Source organism: Ailuropoda melanoleuca, chromosome X (genome assembly GCF_002007445.2).
Source record: "Ailuropoda melanoleuca isolate Jingjing chromosome X, ASM200744v2, whole genome shotgun sequence".
In the NCBI taxonomy this organism is placed as follows: Eukaryota; Metazoa; Chordata; class Mammalia; order Carnivora; family Ursidae; genus Ailuropoda; species Ailuropoda melanoleuca.
Genome location: NC_048238.1, coordinates 75,820,871 through 75,848,734, shown reverse-complemented (window position 1 = coordinate 75,848,734; position 27,864 = coordinate 75,820,871). Strand labels below are relative to the sequence as shown.

At 41.8% G+C, this 27,864-nt stretch overlaps 1 protein-coding gene across 1 annotated transcript in view; it reads left to right on the top strand.

The window, feature by feature from the left end:
- The first annotated feature begins 3,728 nt into the window (after positions 1-3,728).
- The window catches only part of GUCY2F (guanylate cyclase 2F, retinal), a 98,951-nt gene continuing 74,815 nt past the window's right edge, over positions 3,729-27,864 (top strand). The window contains exons 1-2 of the mRNA XM_011230841.1: positions 3,729-4,458; positions 14,018-14,319. Coding sequence (XP_011229143.1) covers positions 3,729-4,458; positions 14,018-14,319 — 1,032 coding nt within the window. The remainder of the gene's footprint in view (positions 4,459-14,017; positions 14,320-27,864) is intronic.

Here is a 27,864-nt window from a genome sequence, read left to right as displayed (position 1 = left end):
CTCCCTTCCCCATATAGAGTTACCCTCTCTGTTGTCCACTCCTAGTGGTTGAAAGAGTAAGGTCCTCTAAGGAGAGAGATATCATCTAGTTCGGGGTGGCACGGCGGTTAAGCATCTGCCCTCGGCTCAGGGCGTGATCCCGGCGTTATGGGATCAAGCCCCATGTCAGGCTCCTCCGCTATGAGCCTGCTTCTTCCTCTCCCACTCCCCCTGCTTGTGTTCCCTCTCTCGCTGGCTGTCTCTATCTCTGTCGCATAAATAAATAAAATCTTTACCAAAAAAAATCATCTAGTTCAATAACCTTGTCATAATGCAGACGAGAAATAGGAACCTTTCCTATGCTACTCAGAGAGTGCTCTGGCTCCCAAGTTTTGCCATGAGAGATAAAAGATCGGGGCAAGGGGAGAGTAGGAAGAGAAGCATGTGAGCTCTTGAGTAGAGCTTGGCTTGTAGTGCTGGGCTGGGAGCTCTTTGAAGGCTAAGTCTACATCTCATACCTCATCCCCTGTGAATCTCACCTTCACACCTTCAACACAGTCAGCACACAGAATAAATCTATTTGGGGGAATGGAGATTGGGCTAGATTACTCTGAAGGTCTAGGAATGGAGTTGAGGTCCTTATGGATATAATCAGCCCAGAAACACCTTTCCACTACCCCCAAAGCAAAGTTGGAAGTTTCCCTTCTCCATCATATACACCCTTCAGCCTCTGGCTCATGCTGTTTTGTGAGATATGTCTTCCCTAAGTCTTTCTTGACCCTCTTTGTAACCCACTTCCACCTGTTTACAAATGTTGGGGTATACTATTGTGGTAGGTCTTTAAGATCCTGCAGGTGTGCTCCTGACTGGTCTCTTGAGGAGTCAGACTTTCCCATAAAATTAGGAATGTGACTCAAGATAATAACAAACAGGCCTGGCACAGGCAGAATTGTTGCCGGTAATAAACAGCCAGTTGAGCTTGACTGGTACACACCAGCACTGATTATCAGCCCTGAAGAGAGCCATGCCATTATTTTGATCTTTGGTTGAAATAAAAAAATCACTAAGGATTTTCCTCATTAACATCTCCCCTCCAAGCAGTTTGTTCTTCTTATGTCTGGTGAGGTTATTTCTGACCTTGGATAACACTTAATGTTTTATTAATTCATTTCACAAACATTTATCTGATCCTACTATCTGATAGGACCTTGGCAAGGCATTAAGACCCTGAAGAAGACCTCTAGGAGCTCCCAATCCAGTGGGCTCTGTTCCCCAGAGGGAGCTGCCCTTGTTATTGCTCATCCTTTGTGGGTGAAAGTATGAGGTCCCATAAATATAGAGATATCCACCAGTATCCATATCACAATATGGACCAGAAATAGGGGCAATTTATAAATCAGAGTGACACCTTCCCTAATGGGTATAAGTATGAGGCATAGATGGAAAAAATAATGAACTCAATCTGAGGGTGTTAACTAAGGCTGCACAGAGGAGGGGACACTTCAGTTGGGTCTTGAAGGTAAAGTTTGTCAGAACCCAGGAGTGGAATGTGAGAGGAGGGAAGAGGGAATTCCAGGCAGAAGAAATGGCATTTTCCAAATCCTATGCCTGACAGGCTATGTGATATATGTCTGTACAACTGCAGGAAATTTACTGTAGCATCAGGCGAAAACAGTGGGAGATGGGAGTATAAAGGCAAGGGCTAGATGGAGAAAGGCTCTGCATGCATCACCTTGAAAGAGTTCTCTACGTTTACTGCCTCCACTTCATTAATTCCCATTCATTTTTGACTCACTGTGGTCCCTTAACTCGCAGCCTTACTCTGAATCCAAATCCAATGGACAGATCCTTTTCTATCTTTAGCTTACTTGACTTCTCAGTGGAGTGTGAGATGGGAGAAACACTTTTCATCCTCCAAGCTTCATCTCCCTTGGATGTAAGATACTACCCTGTCTCTTGGATTTTGCTGTTTCCCTGGACTTGTCATGTAAGTCTTCATTATGACATCCTTTCTCTCTGCCTGACCTTGAAGTGACATGGATTCTCAGGGTTTTGTCCTGTCTTCTCTCTTTACCTCACAACTCTCTTTTGTCAATCTTCTACATGTCTTCAATTATCCTCTATCAATTGATTACACTCATATTTCTATCCCTAGCTCAGCTTTCTATGATGAGATCCAGTGTGTCAAATTGTCCACTGGGTATTGCCACTTGTATACTCTATAGGCATTACCAGTTCATCATGTCTAATGGAAGGCATTAGATCTCCACCCCCTTCCTCCAGTGTTCCCTATCCCAGAGACTTGTATCATTTTCCAACCAGTTGCCTAGGTCTAAAAAGCTCAAAATCATCCTGGAGTCCTTTTCCTCCTTACTTTCTCCATTCTTTCAGTCACCAAGTTGTTGTTGGTTCTACTTTCTTAATCTCCTTGATATTTTCTAATCTTGGTGGAATTCATCTCCATTCTTCTACACCTGCATGACCCCTCTCTTGGTCTGTCAACATTTCCCATATGGAATTACTACAACAGCTACTTGAGCAATCTTCTAAAAATGGAAATCTGATTATACCATTTCTCTGCCTAAAACTTTTGTCTACAGGATTAAATCTAAAAACCTATGAGTGGCACGTAAGACTCTTGGTGACCTGGCCTTTGCCTTAGCTGACATCGTAGATTTGAACAGAAAAAATGCCTTGGAATTCTGAGTATCTAACATATCCTCTTCTTTAAAAATATGTTTTAGGGGTGCCTGGGTGGCTTAGTTGGTTAAATGTCTGACTTTGGCTCAAGTCATGATCTCAGGGTCCTGGGATCAAGCCCTGAGTCGGGCTCCACGCTCAGTAGGGAATCTTCTTGTCCCTTTTCCTCTGCCCTTCCCCCCACTCATGCCCTCTCTGTTTCTCTCTCAAATAAATAAATAAAATCTTTTTAAAAATAAAAACATTAAAAAAAAACCTCTGGGTCTTACTGTACGCTGTTCCTTCTGCCTGGAGGCACTTAGTACCAACCCGCTCATAACCCCATTAACCTAGCTAACCTTTCTTCAGTACTCAAGTTGGAGAGACAGTCCCTTCTCCTCCCTTCTCACCTCCCATGAAATCAGAGTTTGGGTGATCCTCTATCTTCCTCTGCTGAGCCACTTAAATGATACTATTTTTTTTACTCTGCATTGCCATTATTGGTTTATATCTGTGTCTCTCTCCAAGAGGCATTATGGTGGAGAAAAGTGAATGGATTTTAAACTATAATAATGCTAATGATAATAATATCACTAATATAATGCTAACAATATGCCAGACCCTGTGGTAAGCGCTCATTGTATGTTTATCCGTGTAATCCTTACAACACTGGGAAATGGGTAGTTATTGCTGAAGTTGAATCAGCAGGACTCGGTGATCGATTGAATGTGGGGGCAGAGGAGAAGGAAGAACGTCAGCTGACTACCAGGTTTCTGACTGGAGCAAGGGGGTGAACAGTGGATGGAGGTGCCATCCTTTGAGATGGGGAGTACAGAAAGTACAAGAAGAAGAGGCGTTTTGGTCAGGGTAATGGAAAGAAACTTTCGGTTTGGGGACTGCCACTCCTTTGCCATTCTTTTATAATGAATCTTTTCAGAAGCTTCAGGAATAATGCAAGTAATGACTTTTTCCTTCTGATTGACAGGCATTTGGAAACACCACGGTCCAGCTCAGGGAAGCAGACTAACCTTCCAATAGTTCTTCACTAGCTTGCTAGAAGCAGGAGGGCTATGTTTTTGGGAGCCTGGCCTTTTTCTCACCTTATGCTCTGGTGTGTGGCTCCCAGAAGACAGCAAAGACACTATGGCCTTGCAGCCTTCAAGCTCCTGTGGTGTTTGTGCCTCCTGGCCCTCACGTCGCTCCCTCAGCAGGTGTGGGCACACCCTTTCAAGATAGGGGTAGTGGGCCCTTGGGCTTGTGATCCATTGTTCTCAAAGGCTCTGCCTGAAGTTGCTGCTCGATTAGCCATTGAGCGGATCAACAGGGACCCGTCATTTGAGCCAGGTTACTCTTTGGAGTATGTGATTCTCAATGAAGACTGCCAGACGGCCAGAGCCCTTTCCAGTTTCATTTCTCACCACCAGATGGCCTCAGGATTTATTGGCCCTGCCAATCCTGGCTACTGCGAGGCAGCCTCGCTCCTGGGAAACAGTTGGAACAAAGGAATTTTCTCTTGGGCTTGTGTGAATTACGAATTAGACAATAAAAACAGCTACCCGACCTTTTCTCGGACACTCCCTTCTCCCATCCGTGTGCTGGTAACTGTCATGAAATATTTCCAGTGGGCTCACGCGGGAGTCATTTCATCAGATGAAGACATTTGGGTGCACACCGCCAGTCGAGTCGCAAGTGCTCTTCAGAGCCGTGGCCTACCTGTAGGGGTCGTCCTGGCCACAGGACAAGACAGCCACAGCATTCAGAAAGCTCTCCAGCAGATTCGCCAGGCTGACAGAATTCGCAGTGAGTGCTTTCTCCCTGCTGAGGTTTAAATGTGGCTTGGGTGGGTGGGGGTATTACAATCTCCAAAAGGTTTCCTACCCTTTCACCCTAGGAGAGCACATGACTCCCCAGGTTTTCAGGTGTCCGCCTTCTTTCACTCACACTTGGGCTCCAAGACCCTCCAGCGTCAAGGGAGCCTCGTTTATGAACGAAATAAAGGTACAAAGAACTCGGTGGTTAAAATGCCCTTGGGGGTCAGTGCCCACTCTCAGCATCAAGAGCAAAGGGAGCCACCCCCCCCACATGCCTTTAGGACCCCAGTAGTTTCAGATCGGCCAAAGAGGGGTGCTCTTCTGCTCCATTTTGGTCTGTTCTTGGCACCTGCTTCAACACATTTCTTGGAACCTATCTTCTCTGGACTCCACAGTATACATCTCCCTTTTGTCCTCACCCCCCCCCGGCCCCCCAAACAGGGCTTATCTCTTTGTAGCACACAACTAGCTGATTTGGAGGAACCTAGCTGGTAAATAAAAGCATCTTAAAATGAGGAGACTGCCCAGATTTTAACCTTTCTCTTTCTAAAAGAAGGTTGATGTTCAAAGGTGATTTTTGCAGGACAACAGACAAAGCATGAAGCAAAGGACTGACCCAGCAAAGCTACCATCACTAGAGCGAGCTGAATAGATTCGGGGGAAGAGGAGCCCTTCCTGGTCCTCTTGAATCCGATGTCTCTTATATACTCTTGCTGCAAGCCCTCGTGGCATTTGGTTTCGATATTTTCTATGCCAGTTTTTAATTTTTATTTATTTTAATTTTTTTAAAGATTTTATTTATTTATTCGACAGAGATAGAGACAGTCAACGAGAGAGGGAACACAAGCAGGGGGAGTGGGAGAGGAAGAAGCAGGCTCCCAGTGGAGGAGCCTGATGTGGGGCTCGATCCCATAACGCCGGGATCACGCCCTGAGCCGAAAGGCAGACGCTTAACCGCTGTGCCACCCAGGTGCCCCATGCCAGTTTTTTAAAGCTCGACTTTTTTCCGGAAAGTGGTAGTGATTTGTGGGAACACTGCTCATCTCTCCATTAGAGGCCACTCCACCGCTTGAGAATGGACAGCTCAGAAACTACTTGTCCAATTGATTACTGCTAGGATTAGCCCTGGTCCAAGTCATTTCCTTAACATAACAATAGGTTTGCTAGAGAATGGTCTGGGTTAGACTGGCCTATAAACAGAAGCCCATTTTAAGTTTCAAGTGTCACCGGTATTGGACCTTAATTATGATCATTATGGGAAGATGAGGGCAAGAAGATTTAGTTCCTGGAACTACAGTGGTTTGCTTCCAGCTCCAGTCTACAAGATTCTATAAAGTTAAGCAATCAGTGTGGCTCTCATCACTTCATAATAGAGCTTGATACTTTCAAAGCAGAGCACAGAATTATTTTGAAAGATATAAAACCATTTCCAGGGAGGAGTCATGCCAGAAACAGGCTCACAGATTTAGTATCATAACCGTAGAATATGTTACAAATCTTCATGAAGCCCAGTGTCTCCTGCAAGCTTACATTCCATGAGTGTTTCACATCCCACCCATTCTAAATAGTATACTCTTCAAAATGACATTTTGGCCTCTACCATGAAATGTTAAATTAATCCAGGCCCTGAAACTCTTTGGGCTGTCAGACTGAAAGGAGTTCGGATTGAGTGCTCACCACCCACATGTCCTTTGAGGCAGAGAGGTCGCAAATGTACATATTATTGTCCTACTCTTCAAGTTTCATTCCTTTAGGTTGATGGATCTCACTCTGTGAGCTAGAATTACCTGGACATCTTTTCAAAATGACTGGTGCCAGAATGCCACCTCCAGAGATTCTGGTGGTCTGCAGTGGGGCCCCAGAAGAGGTATTTTAAATAGCCTCGCAGGTGTGTGTAAAATATAGCCAGGGTTAGGAATCCCTGCTTTAGGGGCACCTGGGTGGCTCAGTCGGTTGGCCATCTGCCTTCTCCTCGGGTCATGATCTCAGGGTCCTGGGATCGAGTCCTGCATCAGGCTCTCCACTCAGCCATGAGTCTGCCTCTCCTTCTGTGATCTCACTCGCTTTTGCTCTCTCTCGAATGAATAAATAAAATCTTTTTTTTAAAGAACCACTGCTTTAAGTTAATGAAAATGCAAATAAATGTTCCTTACTTTAGGTTGCCAGTCATTTTTGTCTTAATATAACTTTGTTTAATCTTATTGTTTTCCTTGTAACAGTATGCATCAGCCCATTAAAGGAATGGAAGTTTTAAGATGGGGTGGGGGAAGCCTAGAGAGGAAGGTCTGTGCTTATATGGAGCAGAGGCCGACCCTGGGTAGGGAGGACAGCAACGGGAAGTGAAGTAGGGACTCAGAAAGGGAGAGGAAAGGGAGCAAAGACAAAGCTCTGCACTGCAGGATTTTGCCTCCGGTTTCTGACAAAACATAGGCAGACTCAGATGGGGCATGCAGGGACTTCAGTGACAAGAGTCAGAATGTGGGTGGGGGTGGGGAGCAGGGAAACTGAGCCATCCATCAGGCTGTGGCCTGAGTATGACCTCTGACAGTGTGGAGTGTCCAAAGGTGTGTGGTACCCATATTTGGTACAGCCAGTTGGTGGCATCCGAGGGCATGCCAAAGGGTAGGTGGGGTGTGACGCTAGGAGTTGCGGAAGGGGAGTGAGTCAAAGTAAGATAGGCTTGTTGTCGGGTGAGAGCAGTGTCTCAGCCAGTAGAAGCATGAGAAGCAGAATCCAGACTATGAACATAAGTAGACTATCAGGACTTGAGCCAAGCCTCCTGGAGTATAGGGCCCATTTCTGGTCCCATCGGGAAGTGGGAGATCTGGTGAGAAACTGAGCCAGAGGCCAGTGAGTATGGACTGGGACAACAGGGCAGTGAGGAAGGGTACAGCACATGAAGCAGGGCATATACCAGATCAGATATCTGGCTGATTTTTCTAGCTCCTCTTATGTGGTCGGACCGAGACTGCTGAAGTATTCCTCGCTGTTCTTTATCTAGATTGAAAAGGCACCAAGCTTTTTGTGTGAGCTCGGCTGAGCCTCCTTCCCTATTCTGCTGGATATGATGCTACTCCATACACTGTGGGCCCTCCACCCGAACCTTCAGAGAAGGACATTTTGTGATGTACAAAATATGGTGGAAATGGATCCTTTCCTTTGGAGAGGCCCAGCAATATCTGGCAGTAATAAAAATAGTCGAAAGATGGGTTTTGTCCAATCTGCTCACAATAACAGTGATCCCAGCCCCGTGTGGTGGTGGTAGTGAGGAATAGTGGTGGGGAGGAAGGGGAGAGAAAGCGAGTCTACCGTGGGCGGGTGTGTGGCTTCTCATTTCTGTAAATTTACATTTCCAAGTAAGAAGTATCACTGGCACCTCACTGGCGTCAGAAGAAGTCTTTCTCAGAAAGGGGTTTAAATTCTGCTTACACAATACCGAGGCAGTGCTAACATTTAATAGTAAAGATGATAATAACAATAATAATGGCTGTGGGCTCTTTGGAGGGGAAGCAGCAGGGGTGTTATTAGATGCTGCCATAGAGACAATGAAAGCAACCATAATACCACTTTACATGTGAACAGCTCTCTACAGTTTACAAGGTATTTGCATATATTTAATCTCGTTTAATCCTCAGGATTACCCAGAAGATAGGTATTTTCTTTCAAGTTTCACAACACCTGTGAGTCTCACATCACAAGTAGGTAGGTGTAGGCCTTATTAACAGCAAAGAATGGGGTAAATGAAGTCCCAGAGAAGGGGGGATTCAGCCTCTCCCAGATGCTCAGCTCATTTCCTCAAAGCTTCAGAAGCAATTACCGATAATCTTTGTTTCTGACAAAGTCAAATAGGAAAGATAGTAATCAAAGACAAAGGGCCTCAATTTACAGTCGAGGCTGCTGGACATGCTTATGGAGGTTGTGCCTGGCACCAGGGAATCTAGCTGAGTGGGCAGAAGGGCCAAAATCCAGTTCATTCTCTACTTCAACCATGATCCCATGGCATAAAAGAGCATCCACTCCCCAGGCCAGGCGGAGCACCTGTTGGACTGCAGTTACCCAGAAGAGATTTTTTGTTCTTGTTTTGTTTTATTTTGTTTTGTTTTTGCTAGTTCTCACAAAGGCTAGCAGGAGCCCTCGCTGAAAAGCTCTTTGGAGAACTTTTCAAATGGCTATTTCAAACCTTCCTCTCCTCTCCTCACCTTTTTCCTATCAATGCTTGGCTGATTGTGAAATCCTTTCCATCTGGGCTTACCAGGTTGTTGAACCATTAGGAATGCCTTTAAATCCTTTCAAATTGGGAATGCTTCATTACAATATGATATTTAGAAAATAGGACACAGAATGGTCTTCTCTTGTTTGTCCGAAATTGAAAACCTTATTACTATGTTATTGCTAGGGATCTGGCTAGCCTCTTCTCATCTATTGAAGATTATTGTACATTGAAAAAAAGACAAAGAAATAATAACAACATTGGTAATAGCTAATATTTCCCGAGAGTTTATTGTGTCCTAGTCATTTTGCAAGGGTTTTGTACAGACCATCTCATTCAGTTCTTGCAACATCCCTATATAATAAGGTTAATTATTGTTTAATACACTTTATGGATGAGATTTCAGAGGCCAAAAGAGATTAAATAACTTACCAAATGTCACACAGCTAGTGAATGGAAAAGCCAGGCTATGTACTCAGGTTGGTCTAAAGCAGTGCCTCTCAAAGCTTGCTGTTGACCAGAATCCCCTGGAGGGCTTGTTAAAACACAGTTGCGGGGTTCCTTCTCCAGAGTTTCTGGTTCAGGAAGAAAGGCTGGGGAAGGACCCTAGAGTTTGCACTTTTAACCAGTTTGCAGTGATGCCCATGCTGCTGGTCCAGGGATCACTCTTTGAGAACCACTGGTCTAATGAAAGACTTATATTCTACTGCCCCTGTCTACCTGAGTTATGGCCTTAAAGCATACTCACTTGAGATCGTGTGTGCCATGCAGGGTGTATAATTCAGCTCTTCCATTTTTCTTTCTTAATTGTTGGACCCACTGATGAAATTCTTTTAAGCGCCCCCAAGGTAGCGGGTGTTGGCCTTATTTTCCTACAACAATAATGACAGCGACACTGCTAATACTATGGCTAAGAGGCTTTGTGTTGATAGGGCATTTGGTATAGGATTTGGTATGGAAAAACGTAAATAAATGTAAAGCATAAATAAATGTAAAGGGTGGAAGACAACCTGCTCTTATGAATGGGTCCGATATCTGTAATGATAAAATCATTGAAGACTTAGCACAAGAGGAAGTCTCTAAAGAAGCATCCAGCATCTAAGCTTTCAGCATTTAAGAGGCCTTATCTGTGTAGCAGTTTTTAAAAAGTTGAAGAAAACATGTTGCAAGGTGTGGAGAAATATTAAAAACTGATCTCAAGCTGGGCAGTGATGTGAAGGCAATAAATGCACTTGCAGTACCAATTTTATTGGGTATGAGAAAACACGATCTGGTGTAGGTGGAATGGCCATTAAATGTAATGTGCGTCTGACATCGTGCTGAGCTTGCACCGGTTCAACACTGGTGGCAGGTTAAGTAAGGGGTTGTCTCTGGACTTCAAGCCAAAAATGTGTGTGCTGGGTTGGGGGTGGGGGGTGTCCTTAGCTGATAGAAAAAGTCACACATTGCTCAGTGCCATGTTCTTAAATAGTGCTCTGAAGGCCTTCTGTGCCCAATCACACTGGGGGGTGGAGCTGGGAAACAGACAGATTCCAGGGCCTCCCACCTTCTTCTTATGCATCCATTTTATAGACTGCGTAGAAGAAAGCTGACAGGAAGAGGGTCTGGATGTACTTCTTTCACAGTATGGCCAGATGGTTGAACCCTGGGGACTTGGGATGTGAGACTTGGGATAAATCACAGAACATGCCCCCACCTTCCTCTGGCCTGTGTACCTTTCCCCCGCTCAACATTTGTTAAAACGAAATAGGTTAAAATAAATGTCTGTGATAAGAGATGTCACAAAAGTGTTGAAATGAAGATAAATAACAGTAGAATGGAGGGGTTGTTTCTGTGTATTGGGAGCAATACTGTGGGCTCACAGTATGATACGACTCAACTCCTAAATACTAAGGACTTAGGTGTGAGGCTGGGCCCGTTTTCCTCCACTAAGGACTCTATAGCCAGTAATCCGTGAGAAATAAAAAAGTGAACTTTGCCTTCTGAGAAACACAGTTTCTCTATCTCAAGGAACTATCAGACACAGTATTTCAATATAAGAACAAAAGTAGGAGTTGAGCGACTTAGTAATAGACTTCTCCTGGAGTTTCATGATGTTTCTTACTCCTGGTGTTGAGGGTGAAAGAGAAGGTCCTAGACAGCCTGACCTAGTGGGAACTACCATATGAAGACATAGCTGCTGGATGTCTCGAGTGGGGCTCAGGAAGCTCAGTGAAAGTGCTAGTATCATATCGTGGTGAGCTGGGATCTCAGCAGGATGTATCTCCTGATCCTTGTTTTGGCTATAGAGTGGCTGACTATTAACAATCAGGATGGAAACTTACAAATTAGTATTATTCAAAGATCACCCATTGACCCTGGCCTTGTCTAGGGTTTAAGGTTTCTGTCCACTAATCCTTTCCTGACAACAACTTACAGGTAAAATCCCATTTTAATGAATGTAATTTTGAGATAATAAAGCTATTTAGGAAAATCATCATGTAGAACAGATGCATCCACAAATCCCTGTTCACAAAGCACTCAATCTATTAAATTAAGATGTTGTTTGAATTCAGTATTTATGCTTCCTACTTTAGTAGTGTTCAATGGCAAGGTCTTGCCATGCAAAAACTGGAGGACACTGCGATCATACCCTCTCGAGTCTTCCATTTTCTCATCTGTAAAATAATGGGGGAATGAAAGGACCTAGTATGTCTCAAAGAGTCTTTCCAGTTATAAGAATTCTGACTCTTTGTCCAAGGCACCCTTAGTGTGGGCCAATGAAAGAAAAATTACAAGGAGAAATTAAGGTTGAGGTTAAGGTCTTGAGCATAATTAATGCCACTAAGCATTAAAGGACAAGTATGGTAGAATTTATCTGCTCAGTAAATATCACTCAACTTGTCCCTCCACACTAATGATCCAAATATGCCCATGCCTCACCTCTCAAGGAACCCACAAGAGATACCCAAGGGTACAACCTCTCTGAATTTTTTGGACATTCATTTAAACAATGTTCATTGGGTCCATAAGATGTACCAGAATACAGAGATAAATAAGACACAGTCCTTGACCAGTCATTGGGTACAGGCTGATGCCAAGAAAGGGGTACAATGTGATAATGACTGTTTAATAGCCGGCTCGTCATCATGGGAAAATAGCCCTGATTTGTAAGATTTGCTGATTTTCATGGAATGATTTCCACAGTCACTCCCATCATGCCCAATTTCAAACTACCAGTCTGACACTGACTAGTGCACAAAATCCCTGAAAATTTAACCACAGGCTCTTGTGAACTAGCACCAGCCAGCTCTTGAGGGGGTGTGACCCTGTGAGAGGCGGCTCTCCTCAGCTGAGGGCAATTCTCAGAGAGGTGTTAGCTAACATCTCCTAATACTGCCCCACCCCCAGCAGCTAGAAGAAGTAGTGCTTCAGTCGTGAGGGGTGCAGCTGGGTGGTACACCACGGCACCCACTACACATAGTGTATGTTAAAGTATTTGCTGTGTTTTAACCAACACAAAGCACATAATTCCATTTAAGGTTCCATCTAGTGAAGTAAATTAATATTCCTTGAAATATAGTAAATAAAATTTTATCTCTATTGGGTAATCTTGATCAAGACACCTGATCTCTGTTTTTTGTTGAAAGATGCCAATACTGGCTTGCGTGCTAAGGATCCTGGTGGATGAACTGGCCAATTAACTGAAACACCTGACTTAACTCATTTCTCCCCCTCAATGGACCTGTTACTGGACTAATTGACCAAACCGATTCATGTTTAATGGTGTAACCACATTTAGGGAGTTAAATGTCTTTGGCTCTAGTTTTTCCTTCTAAATCCAGCTCTTGCCTTGTCAAACCTCTCTGGCACTCCATTTTCCCATTATGCATTGTGTAATTATGAATGAAGGAGGCTGGATTCCTTGTGTGGCTCATGAACTAGCTCCAAAGATATCCCAGAGTATTTGAAGGAAGATTTAAGGATCAGAATACATGTAAAACCTCTTAGGGTAATTATATTGAAGGAACTAATGGTCATTTGAAAACTCAAAGTTACACTGTGTATGTGTGTGTGTATGTGATTTAAATCATCTTCATAACTTGCTAGTTACACCTTAAAAAACTGAAAGGTATCAATTCTAGGTCAAAGGGGAAAGTTTCTGGGGGTATTTAACCAGTGTAAAAAAGGTTTTGGAAATAGGTGAAGAAATATGTAAATGCCAAAGACCAGTCATTGAACATAGTTAAGCGTACTCAGTTCCTGAGATCAAAGGTTCCGTGTTAAGCACGTATAATTAATATTTACCAAAAGCAATAGGACCTTTGCCTGTTTTTAAGGAGCTGAGAATACTTGCCAGGCATTATCTAATTAAACTACTCAATGTACCTGTGAAATACTTTGGAATCTACATTTTAAAGATGTGGGCACTGAAGCACAAGTGTGCTTAAACTAAACTCATTTAGCATGCCAAGGGCGAAATTGGATAGAAGACTTTCAGTCTCATGATCTTGCTGCCATTCTTCAACCGTGGCCTCCTCTAATCCACTCTATTCTAGCATAGCCTTGCCAAACAACATAGTTTCATAAGTCTAGGAAGAATTAAATAGAGTGCAAAGTAATTCCAATTATAGGGAAGTTAGATTTTTAAAAGTTGAACATATCACCCATAATATTATTAGCGTTTAGAGGTGAGTGTGAGCTAGTGCCATTCATTGTCTATAATGGCCATGGCAAGGGTGGGAACAGTTGTGCAAAATCTATTGGAATGTATGTTTGCAGGAGCTGGGCAATACATAGTGGTGGTCGCTCTAAGAATGTTCCCCATCCTCTCCCTCTAGCCTTCTTATTCTGAGGTATTAATAATAGCTACTAGTTTTTGAGTGCTATGCGTTAAGCCCACTATACGAATTGCTCCTTCAATCACCACTACCACCCCATGAAGTACATATTTATGATCTCCATTTTATAAATGAGGCAGAGAAAGGTAAAGCGATTTACTTAAGGATATGCAGCTAACAATAACTAGTGATGCTAAGATATAAACCTGACTATTCCAATCCCAAAGCCTCTTCCTTATGCTACCTTCCGTTTGCTAAATTTGTTCTTGTTCCTTTCTGGTAGTAGGCTCTGCAGGCTGTAGACATACCTGTGTCATCCCTATGCCTAATCCAGTGTCCCTGAACATACCTCAGCCTGAGCTCAGGGCTTCAACGTCTTGATCATCTTAGAGGCATAAGATAAAAATCATTTACCAGTTGGTTATAACGCATTTATTTATTTCTCCCGATCTGTGGTTTTTGGAATTCTATTTTGCTAACATATTACTGCCATAACCTCCCTGCTTTGTTGGTTTCAGTAATCATCATGTGTATGCATTCGGCCTTGATTGGGGGAGAGACTCAGACGCATCTCTTGGAATGGGCTCATGATCTGAAAATGACCGATGGAACCTATGTCTTTGTTCCCTATGATGCCCTGCTCTACAGTTTACCTTATAAGCATACCCCCTACCAGGTCCTGAGGAACAACCCAAAACTCCGAGAAGCCTATGATGCTGTGTTGACTATTACAGTGGAGTCCCAAGAAAAGACCTTCTATCAAGCCTATACTGAGGCAGCAGCTAGACATGAAATTCCTGAGAAGCTGGAGTCAGATCAAGTAAGTGCAGATTTACAAGTTATCATAAGCGGAGACCCTCAAACATCAGGAAGGTCAATATTATTCCTATGAAAACCTCTATTCCATAGGCAACTAATCAAGAGCAGGCAACCATGCACAAATTAAAAACACCTTTTGTTTGCAGAAAACATTTATTAAACAAAGACGCATTGTTGAACCATTTTTTTAATTGTCAAGCCACCCACAATGACAGCATGCAGCCGTGAAGAATAAATAAAATATATTTAAGAACAGGGAAACAAAGCTTTTATATACACTAGTGCTGTTCAAGGGGGCTAGAGAAGTCTTATTTCTGACCCAAAGTTCAGCTGGTTTGAATAGTTCTAAATCTAGTCAAAGTAAGAGAGCTGGTGTATAAGACCATATTAACTTTATTGTTGATAAGGCTGGTATTAGAGACTGCGGCTTCTGTTTGAAGGCATTCGAGCTTCCCAATACTGAATCTGAGGATTACCCAGACTTCTCCACCCAGTCAACAGCTTTGCAGGACCACCATATTCTGGCACCAAAAGGGCAATACCTTTTGTAAAATGTATAGCCCGGAGGAGCATAGTGGAGTGTGTGCTTCCTATAGGTAGCTGGCTCCCAAGAGAAAGAAGTCAGGAGGGGCTAGGCTACACATCCTTAGTTCTTCCAAATTAACCAGTCAGGTTAAGTCACTCCTCCTTTGTGGGAAGGAATGAGTAAGGGCATGAAGAGAGGTCAGATGTTTTTTTGCTAGTAGAGCTATTTCTGTATGAAAGGAATCATTTGAAATGGGGAAGGATTCCTTCCTTCTAATATGCAAGACATGATATTTACATGTATGTAAATGAATATATGTACAAACATATTTCAGATTCAAATCACAGACACTTACGGGCTGGAGGAAGTTAAAGGAGTAGCGAGGGGAAGAAAGTAGAGAAAGGAATGGAGAGCAAAGACAAAAACAAAGAGGAAACATCCAAAAAAGACAAGGACTATGGGAAGAAGGTGGGGAGGCCAAAGATATCAGTTAGATTCAAAAAAATACAGAGGCGGTTTTTAGAGGTTGGAGGCTAGATGTAAAAGAGAGCAGTCATTTTAGAAGTATTTAGAATAACACATAAGTAGAATTAAAAGTTCTAGCATTTGCTAGCATAGTGTATCAGTTATAATACTTCCAGCTGGAAGTAACAGACTGTTCAACACAAAATGACCCAAGTGATTTTTCTTTTCAAAATTTGAAGGTATGGGAGCACGAGGATCAGTTAATTCATCAGCTCGATGATGTTATCAATGAACCAGGTTTGACTCAACTTTCCATTTAGAAGCCATAGCATGCTATCTTGCCATCGTGATTTGGTTGGTCTTATGGTCCCATCATGGCTGCCACAGTTCCAGACATCACATGTTATAGGTGGAACTGTCTCCAGATAAAAAAAGGGAATGACATTTTCTTGTGCCTCTTTTTAAGAGTGAGGAAATCTTTCCCAGAAGCTCCTCAAGCAGACTTCTCTCCATACTTTCCTGATCACATTCATGTCTCATATGCATACCTAAATCAATAATTTAGAAAGAGGAACAAGACCACCATGATTGACCCTAGGGCTGCTGGAAGAATGTGAACAGAATTGTGTCTAACACTCACATTCTCCACGATATTCTCCTTTATATCCACCCTTTATTTCTTTATCCTGTGGACTGCTTCTGCCTCTGAACAAATGATTCAGATAAAACTTAGGTTTAGTTTGATACCAAAGATTTTGCTGACTTTTGTTCTAACAAAAAAGTGACGAACAGAGATATTAACGGTGCTGATTTTGAACTTTATTGCTACTGAGATGTTTATAATAAATCTTTCTTTTAGGAGACACGTGTTTAAAAACAAATGGCCAGTTTGGTCAAGAATTGCAAGAATCCCTCAAATTGCTAAGAATGGTTGCTCAAACCAGTTGTTTGGTGCATTTACAGGCAAGCAAAGAGATGGTGAATTTTTGTACTTTTTAGCCAATGATACAGCACCACATAAATACAGACTAATTCTTTTTACTTTAATCACGAAATTGAGGGAAGGAGAAAGGTTTGTGTGTGTGTGTGTGTGTGTGTATTATACATACATATATATGAACAGATATTTTGATACAAAAAAAACTCAGACCTTCTGCTCTTAATATTTGATCCAATCTCTTTGTGCTTGTGGAAAACGTAAGGTAATTAAGGCAAGAAAAAAAAAAGACACCATTATCTTGGTTGCTAGGCAGCCTGTACTCTGCTTTAGACAAGAAAATAGAGAAAGCTAAAACGAATCTAGATCTTATAAAACAGCTTGTTTGGATGCATTTCCACCCCCACTTTGCAGTTGCATAGGGTATACCCTCATAACCAAAGATTGAGAGAAGGATAAGACAATTATCTGGAGATTTCTGATAAGCAAAACCTCCCTTTACCTAAATTATTTTGCTAAATTCTTAAAGGCAGCTGGTATAGCAGAAAGAACATATAATAAAGAGTTAGGCACACTTGGATTTGAGTCCCAGGATCTCACTCTTATTAGCTGTGTGTCCGTGGGCAAATTACTTACACTTTTTTGAGTCTCAGTTTTCCCATCTGTAAAATGGGTTAGTGATCTACATCTTCTAGGATTATTGCAAAGATTAAACAAAGTCACACGTGTAAGGTAACTAGCAGAATGTCTGGCTCACAGTTACCTTCCTTTCCACTTTTTCTTCCATGGGGCCAGAATGACCTTATACTTACCATCTAAGTTACAATCTGATTTCAGCTCCCTCCTCTTGAAGTTTTCTGATTCCTGGCAGAAAATTCCTCAATAGTTTCAGCTTTCAAGATTATTTTCCTTTCAGAATTCCAAATGGTATTTTCTTAGGTCAAATGGTGTAGTGCATTGTTTGCTTGTCCCTGGGCTCCTGTTGTTTTTGCCCTGTTCAATCAACAGATCAACAATTATTTGCTGAGCACCTGCCATGCGTCATGCATTATGTTGAACTCCAGATAGAACAGTAACCAAGGCAAGATTTTTGTCAGTGGTGTGTTGGAGACAGTTTACAAAAGCTGATGGTGTGCACCTTTTCCCAATTCTGTGTTTAGTGGCATCATGTTGGTAGCGAGAAACCAGCCATGGGGACTATTTATACCACAGAGATTGGTAAATGACACAAGTAGAAGCTATTTTCCTTCTTATACAGTTGAACATTTACTAGCACATCTCTTGTTCCTGGTCTTATGGGGTGTAAATTCCAGTGAGAGAGACAGTTAGTAAATGAATAAACAAATGTATGAAAAACATGGTGGCATTTCTCTCTCGCCCAATAACTTCCAGTGGAGTTGAAATTTCTATGGAGTTGAAATTTCTATAGATAGGCTATATTGCCTATAGCAGAGGTTTGCAATCTCTTAATTTATGCCCTTACTTCTTTAAAAAGTAAAACCAAAGACTGTCAAAGCGATATGTGCACATAGTTTTAAAGGATAAGAAATGCTAAAAAGTTTGTGTCAACAGCAAAGTAGTTCCGAGGCCTCCCTCCCACCTTTCATCAGATGCAACCACTTTCTTGTCTTTTAGCTCTTTATTCTGGTATTTACCTCTGGGTTTGTAAATACCATACTGCTTCTAGTGTGTGTGTCTCTCTCTCTTTTGGTACCTCTTGATTAATTAATTAATTAATTAATTATTGAGAGAGAGTGAGTGGGGAGGGGCAGAGGGAGAAGGAGAATCTTTCTTTTTCTTTTTTTTTATTATGCTATGTTAATCACCATACAGTACATCTTTAGTTTTTGATGTAGTGTTCCATGATTCATTATTTGCATATAACACCCAGTGCTCATTATAACACGTGCCCTCCCTAATACCGATCACTGGTCAACCCCTTCCCCCTGCCCGAAACCCTCAGATTGTTTCCCAGAGTCCATAGCCTCTCATGGTTCATCTCCCCCTCAGATTTCTCCCCCTTCAGTTTTCCCTTCCGTCTCCTAATGTTCTCCATGCTACTCCTTACGTTCCACATATGAGTGAAACCATATGATAATTGTCTTTCTCTGCTTGACTTATTTCACTTAGCATAATCCCCACCAGTTCCATCCATGTCAATGCAAATGGTGGGTGTTCACCCTTTCTGTTGGCTGAGTAATATTCCGTTGTATATATGAACCACAAAGTCTTTATCCATCCATCTGTTGAAGAGCATCTCGGCTCTTTCCACTGTTTGGGTATTGTGAACATTGCTGCTATGAACATTGGGGTGCATGTGCCCCTTCTTTTCACTACATCTGTATCTTTGAGATAAATACCCAGTAGTGCAATTGCTGGGTCATAAGATAGCTCTATAACTTTTTGAGGAACCTCCATACTGTTTTCCAAAGTGGCTGTACTAACTTGTATTCCCACCAACAGTGTAATAGGGTTCCCCTTTCTCCACAGACTCTCCAACATTTGTTGTTTCCTGCCTTGTTAATTTTTGCCATTCTAACTGGTATAAGGTGGTATCTCAATGTGGCTTTGATTTGAATTTCCCTGATGGCTAATGATGTTGAACATTTTTTCATGTGTCTGTTAGCCGTTCATATGTCTTCTTTGGAGAAGTGTCTGTTCATGTCTTCTGCCCATTTTTTGACTTGTTTTTTTGGGTGTTGAGTTTGAGAAGTTCTTTATAGATCTTGGATAACAGCCCTTTATCTGTAATGTCATTTGCAAATATCTTCTCCCATTCCGTGGGTTGCCTCATAGTTTTGTTGACTGTTTCCTTTGCTGTGCAAAAGCTTTTTATCTTGATGAAGTCCCACAAGTTCATTTTTTCTTTTGTTTCTCTTGCCTTTGGAGATGTGTCATGAAAAAGGTTGCTTTGGCTGATGTCGTAGAGGTTACTGCCTATGTTCTCCTCTAGAATTTTGATGGATTCCTGTCTCACATCGAGGTCTTTCATCCATTTGGAGTTTATTTTTGTGTATGGTGTGAGAGAGTGGTCAAGTTTCATTCTTTTGCATGTAGCTGTCCAATTTTCCCAGCACCATTTATTGAAGAGACTGTCTTTTTTCCACCGGATGTTTTTNATCCATTGGATATTTTTTCCTGATTTGTCGAAGATTAATTGACTGCAGAGTTGAGGGTCCATTTCTGGAGACTCTATTCTGTTCCATTGATCAATGTGTCTGTTTCTGTGCTAATACCATGCTGTCTTGGTGATCACAGCTTTGTAATATATCATGAAATCAGGCAACGTGATGCCCACAGCTTTGGTTTTTTTTTTCTTTTTGAAGATTTTTTTTTTAGATTTTATTTATTTATTTGACAGAGATAGAGACAGCCAGCGAGAGAGGGAACACAAGCAGGGGGAGTGGGAGAGGAAGAAGCAGGCTCACAGCGGAGGAGCCTGATGTGGGGCTCGATCCCATAACGCCGGGATCACGCCCTGAGCCGAAGGCAGATNAAAGGCAGACGCTTAACCACTGTGCCACCCAGGTGCCCCTGAAGATTTGTTTTTTTTTAAAGATTATTTATTTGAAAGAGAGAGAGAGAGCAACAGTGTGGGGGGGAGGGACACAGGGAGAGGAAGAGAGTCTTAAGCAGACTCTGTGCTGAGCACCGAGCCTGATGCAGGGCTTAACCTCATGAGTTTGAGATCAGGGCCTGAGCCGAAACCAGGATTTGGATGGTTAACCAGCTGAGCCACCCAGGTGCCCCATAGAGAGAATCTTAAGCAGACTCTACACTGAGCATGGAGCCTGACACGGGACTTGACCTCATGACCCTGAGATCATGCATGACCTGAGCCAAATTCAAGAGTCAGATGCTTAACAGACTGAGCCACCCAGGCACCTCTTGATTAATGTATTTTAGCTGTTTTTTGTTGACTTTCTATTACAGTTGAGGATTTTTAGTTCTTATATACTTCCTTATGCTCCTTCAAACCTTCAATATAGATATGCCACAATTTTTAGTTAGATTCATATTTGGTATATTTAATATTATACCTATCTAAATATCATTGATTGCTGATCCATGTGGTATATTATGGTAACAATTCATTCTGTATGTAACTTTTGATTTTTTACTGGGGTTAATTGCATTATTTTTGAATTTGTTTACCTTAATTTGAATTTTGAAGTCTTTCTACACTGTCTGATAAAGCTGTAGAATTCTCACAGAACAATTTATACATGGTAAAATCCCTTATCAATTTCATTTGCTTTTCCTGAGGCTCTCTGTCCTCTTGTTCCAATCTAAACTTAATGCTCTCTAAATCTTCTGCAGGACTGTTATGCTAAGTTCTCCCTTTTCATCACCCTGGAAGGTCCCTTTCTCTTTTTTTTCTGTGCTGAATCCACTATTCCATGAACCTTGTGACTCCCATTCCCCCCCACCCCAGTTTACTCTTGTTTTGGTGGAGCACATTCTCTAGTGAAAAAGGTCCATGGAAGGTAAACTTTTGAAATTCTGCATGTCTGAAAGTCATTCTTCTATCTTCACTATTGGTTGATAGCTTGAGTATAAAAATCTAGGTTAAAAAATCATTTTCCCTAGGGCATCTGGCTGGCTGTTGGAGGAGCATGTGACTCTTGAACTCGGGGTTGTGAGTTCGAGCCCCACGTTGGGTGTAGAAATTACTTAAAACCAATCAATCAAATAAAATAAAATCATTTTCCCTTAGCACTTGGAGGACATGACACATTGTCTTCTTATTTCCATTGTTGGTATTGACAACCCTAATGCCATTGTTATTCCTGGAGTCTTTGAAGCATTCTTTTCACTCCTCCCCATTTCCCCCGGAAGCTTTTAAGATTATCTCATTATTCTTAATGTTAGGATATTTCATGATGTTGTCTGGGTCCTTGACATATATTATGCAGTATCTATTGTGAGGCCTTTTAATCTCATTCCACCTGGGAAATGTTTGTATATTATTTATTTGATAATTTTCTCAACAACATTGTCTTTGTTCTCTCTGGAAATACTATTAGTTGTTTATAAGATTGTCTGGTTTGATTTTTTAATTGTCTAATTATTTCTCTTGTATCACCCATATTTTTGTTATAAATTACTCTTCTTAAAAGAGCTTCTCAATTTTGCATTCTCTTTCACTGATTTAAAATTTTTTTCCTATCATATTGTTAATTTCCAAGAATTGGTGCTTGTTGTTTGATTATTTTATTTTAATGGCATCTTGTTTTTGTTTTGTAAATATGGTATTTTCTCTTATTTCTCAGAAAATATTCATTGTACTTTCTTTGAAGTTTTTTTTTTAAAGATTTTATTTATTTATTTGACAGAGATAGAGACAGCCAGCGAGAGAGGGAACACAAGCAGGGGGAGTGGGAGAGGAAGAGGCAGGCTCACAGCGGAGGAGCCTGACGTGGGGCTCAATCCCATAACGCCGGGATCACGCCCTGAGCCGAAGGCAGACGCTTAACCGCTGTGCCACCCAGGCGCCCCTCTTTGAAGTTTTTTTTCTGCTGTCTGTGTTTTTCTCCATTTCTAATTTTTCATGCTTCTTTGTTTTGGTCTTTCTATTTCATTTGGAAGCTTTCCCTAACTCTCTGGTGATCCCGGTTGTCCATATTTAAGAATGAAGCTCTAAGAGACAGATTTGAGGTATATATACATCGTGTGTTTGTTGACCAGTGGGCTTCAGCATAGAGAAATTGGTTAACCAGATGGAGTTTTTTGTCAATATCTGTAGATCTTCCCTCTTGGGCTACACTTTCTTCAGGGAAGAATACTTCCATCTTCCTGGGAGTCATAATCCTGGTTGTCACTATTCTAGGAGTCATGTCGGAGGAGGGGGAAGGAGACTGGGACTCTCATTATTAAGTATAAAGACTTTAACTTCATCACTCTTTTTTGTGGCCCATCTGATTTTTACCTTCCTTTGGATTAAGTGTCCCAGCTCCAGAGCTGCTCTGAATCGATTTAACCTATTTCCAGCAGTGTCTGGTTCTCCTCAATGGAGGTGGGGATGGCAGATGTCTGATCACTCCTTACAGGGACATTCAAAGGGCCTTCTTTAAAGTTCTGCCTCATTCCCACTTCTATAGTACTTGGTACCTCTAATTCCTCACCCTTTCTGGGATCCTTAGGGGGAAAATCTGCTTGTTGCTTACCAACATTCCCCTCTTCAGATACTTAGGTTTAATTGCCCCCCATTCTGCTAAATCAGTTACCACTTTCCATCTTCATATTCTGTCGGCCAGAGTTACAGACATCCCCTATTACTAACAAATATGGAGGGTTGGTGTTTCAGTTCCTTGTTCTCCTTGTTTGGGAGTGATATTTGAGAGGAGGAGGAGAGTGAGGAAAAAAAATCTTGATCTCACTGTCTTCAATCAGGAAGTCATGAAGGAAAAAAAGAAGTTACAGAAAAAAGTTACTGGTGGATCTAGTACAGTCAGTTAATTGATTTAGCATGTATTTATTAAGCTAGGTATAACATGGTGGTTAAGAGAATGAGCTTTGAAGGCAGAGTGCTATACATTTACTTAAGCTCTCTGCATCTTCTTTTCATTATTTTAAGTTGGGAGTAGTAACAGTACCTACCTCATAGAGTTGTTGTAAGGATTAAATGGGTTAATACACATAAAGAACTTGCCTGGCACCTAATAACCCCTCAATAAATGTTTATTATTAATAGTATTAATGTTGTTGTTCTTTTTATTATTACTATGGGCTAGGTACTCTGCAGGTGATATCATGGAGAACAAAACAGAAATAAGGTCTTTCCCCCAATGAAGGGGAACAATTTTACCATTTCAGGGTGCTAAGAACACTGGGTCTAAAGTTGGGACTTTTAGGGACACCTGGTGGGCTTAGTTGGTGGAGTGTGCAATTCCTGATCTCAGGATTGTGAGTTCAGGCCTCGCATTGGGTGTAGAGATTATTTACAAATAAAAAAAACTTAAAGTAAAATAAAATTGGGATTTTTACTAATTGGTCACAAATTCAAGACTGGGATAAAATATTTGACAGCTATGCTTCCAGGATGATATTACTAGAGTTCTGTGTTCCTCTTCTGAAATGCAAATAATAGCAGTTCTCATGTATCAGTGCTTACTCTGTGCCAGGTAATTAACATAAATGGTCTCATCGGATCCGTAGATCAAGCCTACAAATTAGGTATTATTATCTCTACTTTACGGATGATGAAACAGGTTCACGGTAACTTTTCCAAGGTGATACAGCTGTTGGCAAGTGGCAGAGCTGGGATTCCAATACTAATCTGCTATTAGAACCTGACCATTTAACCACACATTAACCTTATAAAAAATTATACCATGTCCCATGTCCAATGCTTTATTCAAAGTAGTATTACTAAGTGACTAACACTTTGATTTGAACGGGTTTTTCAGATTATTTTCCTCTAACATAGAAGGTGCTAGGGCTTTATGAGGACCCGTGAAAAGAGAACAATAAATCAGGGGTACCTGGGTGGCTCAGTCAGTTGGGTGTCTGAGTCTGCTCCTCCCTCTCCTTCTGCCTCTCTCCCACCCTCATGCTCTCTCTCTGTCTCAAATAGGTAAATAAAATCTTTTTAAAAAAGAGAGAACAATAAATCAGAATGAGAGATTGGGGGTGGGAAGCAGGTGACAAACTTCCTAATTTAGTCTCAGGATGATTGGGCAAGGATTATCACTTTGTACCTTTAAATTTTGACTTCTGAAATAGGGTTTTAGTGCCTGCATCCTTTACTTTTGCTGTCTTCCCAATGCTTGTTTTCAGGAAAATGCAACTGGCTACAAATGCATATTGCTGGAACACACATTTGGGATAATTTTTCCAAATGTGGCCTTATTTGCCTAAGCAAAGGAAATCCTCTGGATTTCTCAGCAAGCCCAGAGGGGACCTGAAGCACCTGGCACCCATTGCTTTCTATTACCTTAAATATAGGTGTCTGGCAGGGGGATAGCAGGCTGCAGGGGATGTGGTTAGGGCTGAAGCATTCTAGGATGGGACCCAACAGACTCTTGTCAGGAAAGGTTACCTGCAGCTTACAGTGGCTACAATTGTCTTTGTACATCATTCTATAAAAAATAAAAGGATCAATCTATAAAAAATAAGGGTGTTGTGTTCATGAGTATCATATCAAACAGATTGGGTTATTAGCCATCTCTTGGCTAAGTCCAAGGGTTGAGATCATGCATTGTTGGAGGTACCACCTTGAATAACATGAATTTGATTACCATCTGGTTTCTTGATCTCTGCACGTGCCTGGCTTTTTGTTCAAAAGTGATATTGCCATTTTGTCCTTCAAATGATGCTTTCTGACCCAGGTATGTTTCAATGTATGCTTCTAAGGACAAAATGCTTTGGAAGCCAGTTTTGTGTCTTGCATGCACAGTAAATCTGAACTAATGATAGTCAACTTAACAACAGCATGAACCTTTAAATTGAAGAAATTCGAAAATCACTGCTCCTGACCCAGACCTTGTTTTCTTGGATACCAAGCTCCAAGAAGCCTAGGGTAGAGCTAGCTAAATTTGCTGAATAACAAACAATCAATTGTCATTCATTTATTCATAATTCATTCAATCAGGTTCAGGTCTATGCAGCAGGCAAAACTAATAGACTGAGTCATGAGTTGTTTCACCATTCTGGGCTGTGATGTCAACAAGGTCATCCACCTGACAGAAACTCCTGCCAATCCCATCATGCTTCTTCGGAGCTGTAGTCAGAAGCGGGGACAGAGGTTGTGGAGAGGGCCTTTTCTTCCCTCACCCCACCTTCTACCTCTTCTTTCTCATTATTTGCAGCAGCTGCAGCTGGAGACCTTTTGTGACCAATGCTCACAGAGTGTGCTTTTGACTTATGGGAAGGGGCAATTTCTACTGCTGAAGGGCACCGAAGGGCACAGTGGGTGAAACAGCAACAAAACCCAGCTGGAACACAAATCCAAGCCCTCACAGCGAGAGAGGGCCACTATGACAGTTCTTTTGCAACCTAATGCTATTGCTACAGCTATGCTCTTTCCTTTAGCTTCGGGTCCCTCTACCATATTTTTGTAGCTCTGTGTGTGTGTGTGTGCATGCGTTTGTACACATGCACACGTGTAGTGTGTGTGTGTGTATGTGTGCACATGCACCTGTGTGTGCTATGTGGGGAAGGCTGGAGAATCCTGAAAAACAGGCTTCAGGTTTGGAGAGTGGCTGTCAGTCAGCTCTAACACGGGTCACTCCAAGAACACAAAAGGCAGCATAGCCTGGCTAGCTGGAAACCCTGTGAGATGGGTCAACTCAGAGTTGAGAGTATTGTTTTTTAATAGTTTCAATCTTTGCTTTTGGCTGTAGGTAGATACAGTCTCTTTCCCAGAAGGCTCTGTGCCTTTCAAAACAGAATACTAGCATTTTCTCTGCTTTCAGGGGCTTGCTGCCCTGTAGTTTTTTTTTTTTTTACTCATTTGTTTTGCTAGTATTGATTTTATACTCCACCTTCCAGCCTTAACTTATTGTCATAACCTACCAAAGCCCCAGAAAACAGGCAGGCTCTCACAGAAATCCTGAAAACAATTAAATGGAGCATCTGAGAAAGTCAAATGGGAGAGTTAGTGAAAGCCCTTTAAGGGACCTCAGTGTGTCCTTGGCAACTAAGAATGGATGCACATGCCATCCATTCACCATGCCTCTTTCTACAGTGCATGTTAAGGCAGGGCGGTGGATAGAGATCATTGGACAAATACTCAGGAGACTGAAGTGTTGATTTCTGCCCTGCTCTTAGTTAGTTCTGTTATCTGGGGCAAGGTTTTTTGGCCCAAACCATTGTGAAAATGGAGCCGGTCTTAACAAAAATGGGAAAGACTCATTATAGATGAAGCAGGAAGATTCGACGTGAAAATCAGGAGCTCGATTTTGGGTACATTGAAATCCAACATTCATGTAGAGATATCAGAGTAGGTAGCTGACTTATGAGTCTGGAATTTAGGAAACAGGTTTGAGCTCGAAGTATAAATCTGAGATTTATGGCATAGATGTGATATTTAAAGCCATGAGACCAGGAGATATCCAATGGAGTGAGTGTTGCTAGAGAAGAGGACTAAGGATTGAGCTGTTTACTACTGGGTGTTTACCCCAAAGATACAGACGTAGTGAAGAGAAGGGCCATATGCACCCCAATGTTCATAGCAGCATTGTCCACAATAGCTAAATCGTGGAAGGAGCCGAGATGCCCTTCAACAGATGACTGGATTAAGAAGCTGTGGTCCATATATACAATGGAATATTACTCAGCTATCAGAAAGAACGAATTCTCAACATTTGCTGCAACATGGACGGCACTGGAGGAGATAATGCTAAGTGAAATAAGTCAAGCAGAGAAAGACAATTATCATATGATTTCTCTCATCTATGGAACATAAGAACTAGGATGATCGGTAGGGGAAGAAAGGGATAAAGAAAGGGGGGTAATCAGAAGGGGGAATGAAACATGAGAGACTATGGACTATGAGAAATAAACTGAGGGCCTCCGAGGGGAGAGGGGTGGGGGAATGGGATAGACTGGTGATGGGTAGTAAGGAGGGCACGTATTGCATGGTGCACTGGGTGTTATACGCAACTAATGAAGCATCGAACTTTACGTCGGAATCCAGGGATGTACGGTATGGTGACTAACATAATATAATAAAAAATCATTAAAAAAAAAGGATTGAGCTGTTTAACTCTCTCATGTTAAAAGATCAGAGAGATGAAGGGGGATAAAAAACATATACAGTCTAAACGGAAATGTCTGTGAGCGAAATTTGGTCCCTGTACTAGACCAAGTGTTGAGAAATTTCACAGGAGTTCATGCCTAAAGAAAGACCACAGGTAACACCTATCTCAATAAAAAATGTTAAACTAAGAAACAGAAAACCTGGGTTCTAGTCCTGATTTTATGCCCAGGTGAGTGACTTTGACAAGTTGCTGAACTACTCTGCGCATCCCTTACATGTCTAAAGAGAGAGAGAGCTAGACCAGATGATCTCCAAGGTTTAGACATTCATGGTTCTAGACATTTTAAAGAAGAAGAAACTGAAGCCCGGGGAGAGGGGAAGAGACGATAGGCCAGTGTGTCTTCTTCTTCTGTACTGTTGTTTTAAATCCTGTATGTGTATTAGAATACCTGAGGCGCTTTTAGTAATAGTGATTACTAGGTCACAAACCTAAAAGATCTCATTTTGTTGGTCTGCGTTGGGTTTGGCATTGGTATTTTTGGCACTCCTTGGGTAATTGACAACCCGCTGCTCTGTTTACAGGGCATGGCAGTGTCTTGCTAGCTGCTACTATACCTCTCTGCATCTTGACTTGTCTTTCCAACACAAAAATGATGTACTTAATTTTAAACTCTTTTATTCAGATGAGGGTTGTTACAGGGGATAGCTTTCTAGACCTGGTAAAACCAAAGTAGAAAGTATCAGCTTTCTCTGAAGCTCAGTAAAATGGCATGACCATAGCTTTCTTGAACTCCATCCTAGAGGTAAAATGTTATGGAAAACCATGAAGCCAGGGCCTGGGGGCGGGGGGAGGGGAAGGAGGGAAGGATCGTTCTCTCTTCCTACCTTTTTGGAATAGATACGTTTGTTCCAAAAC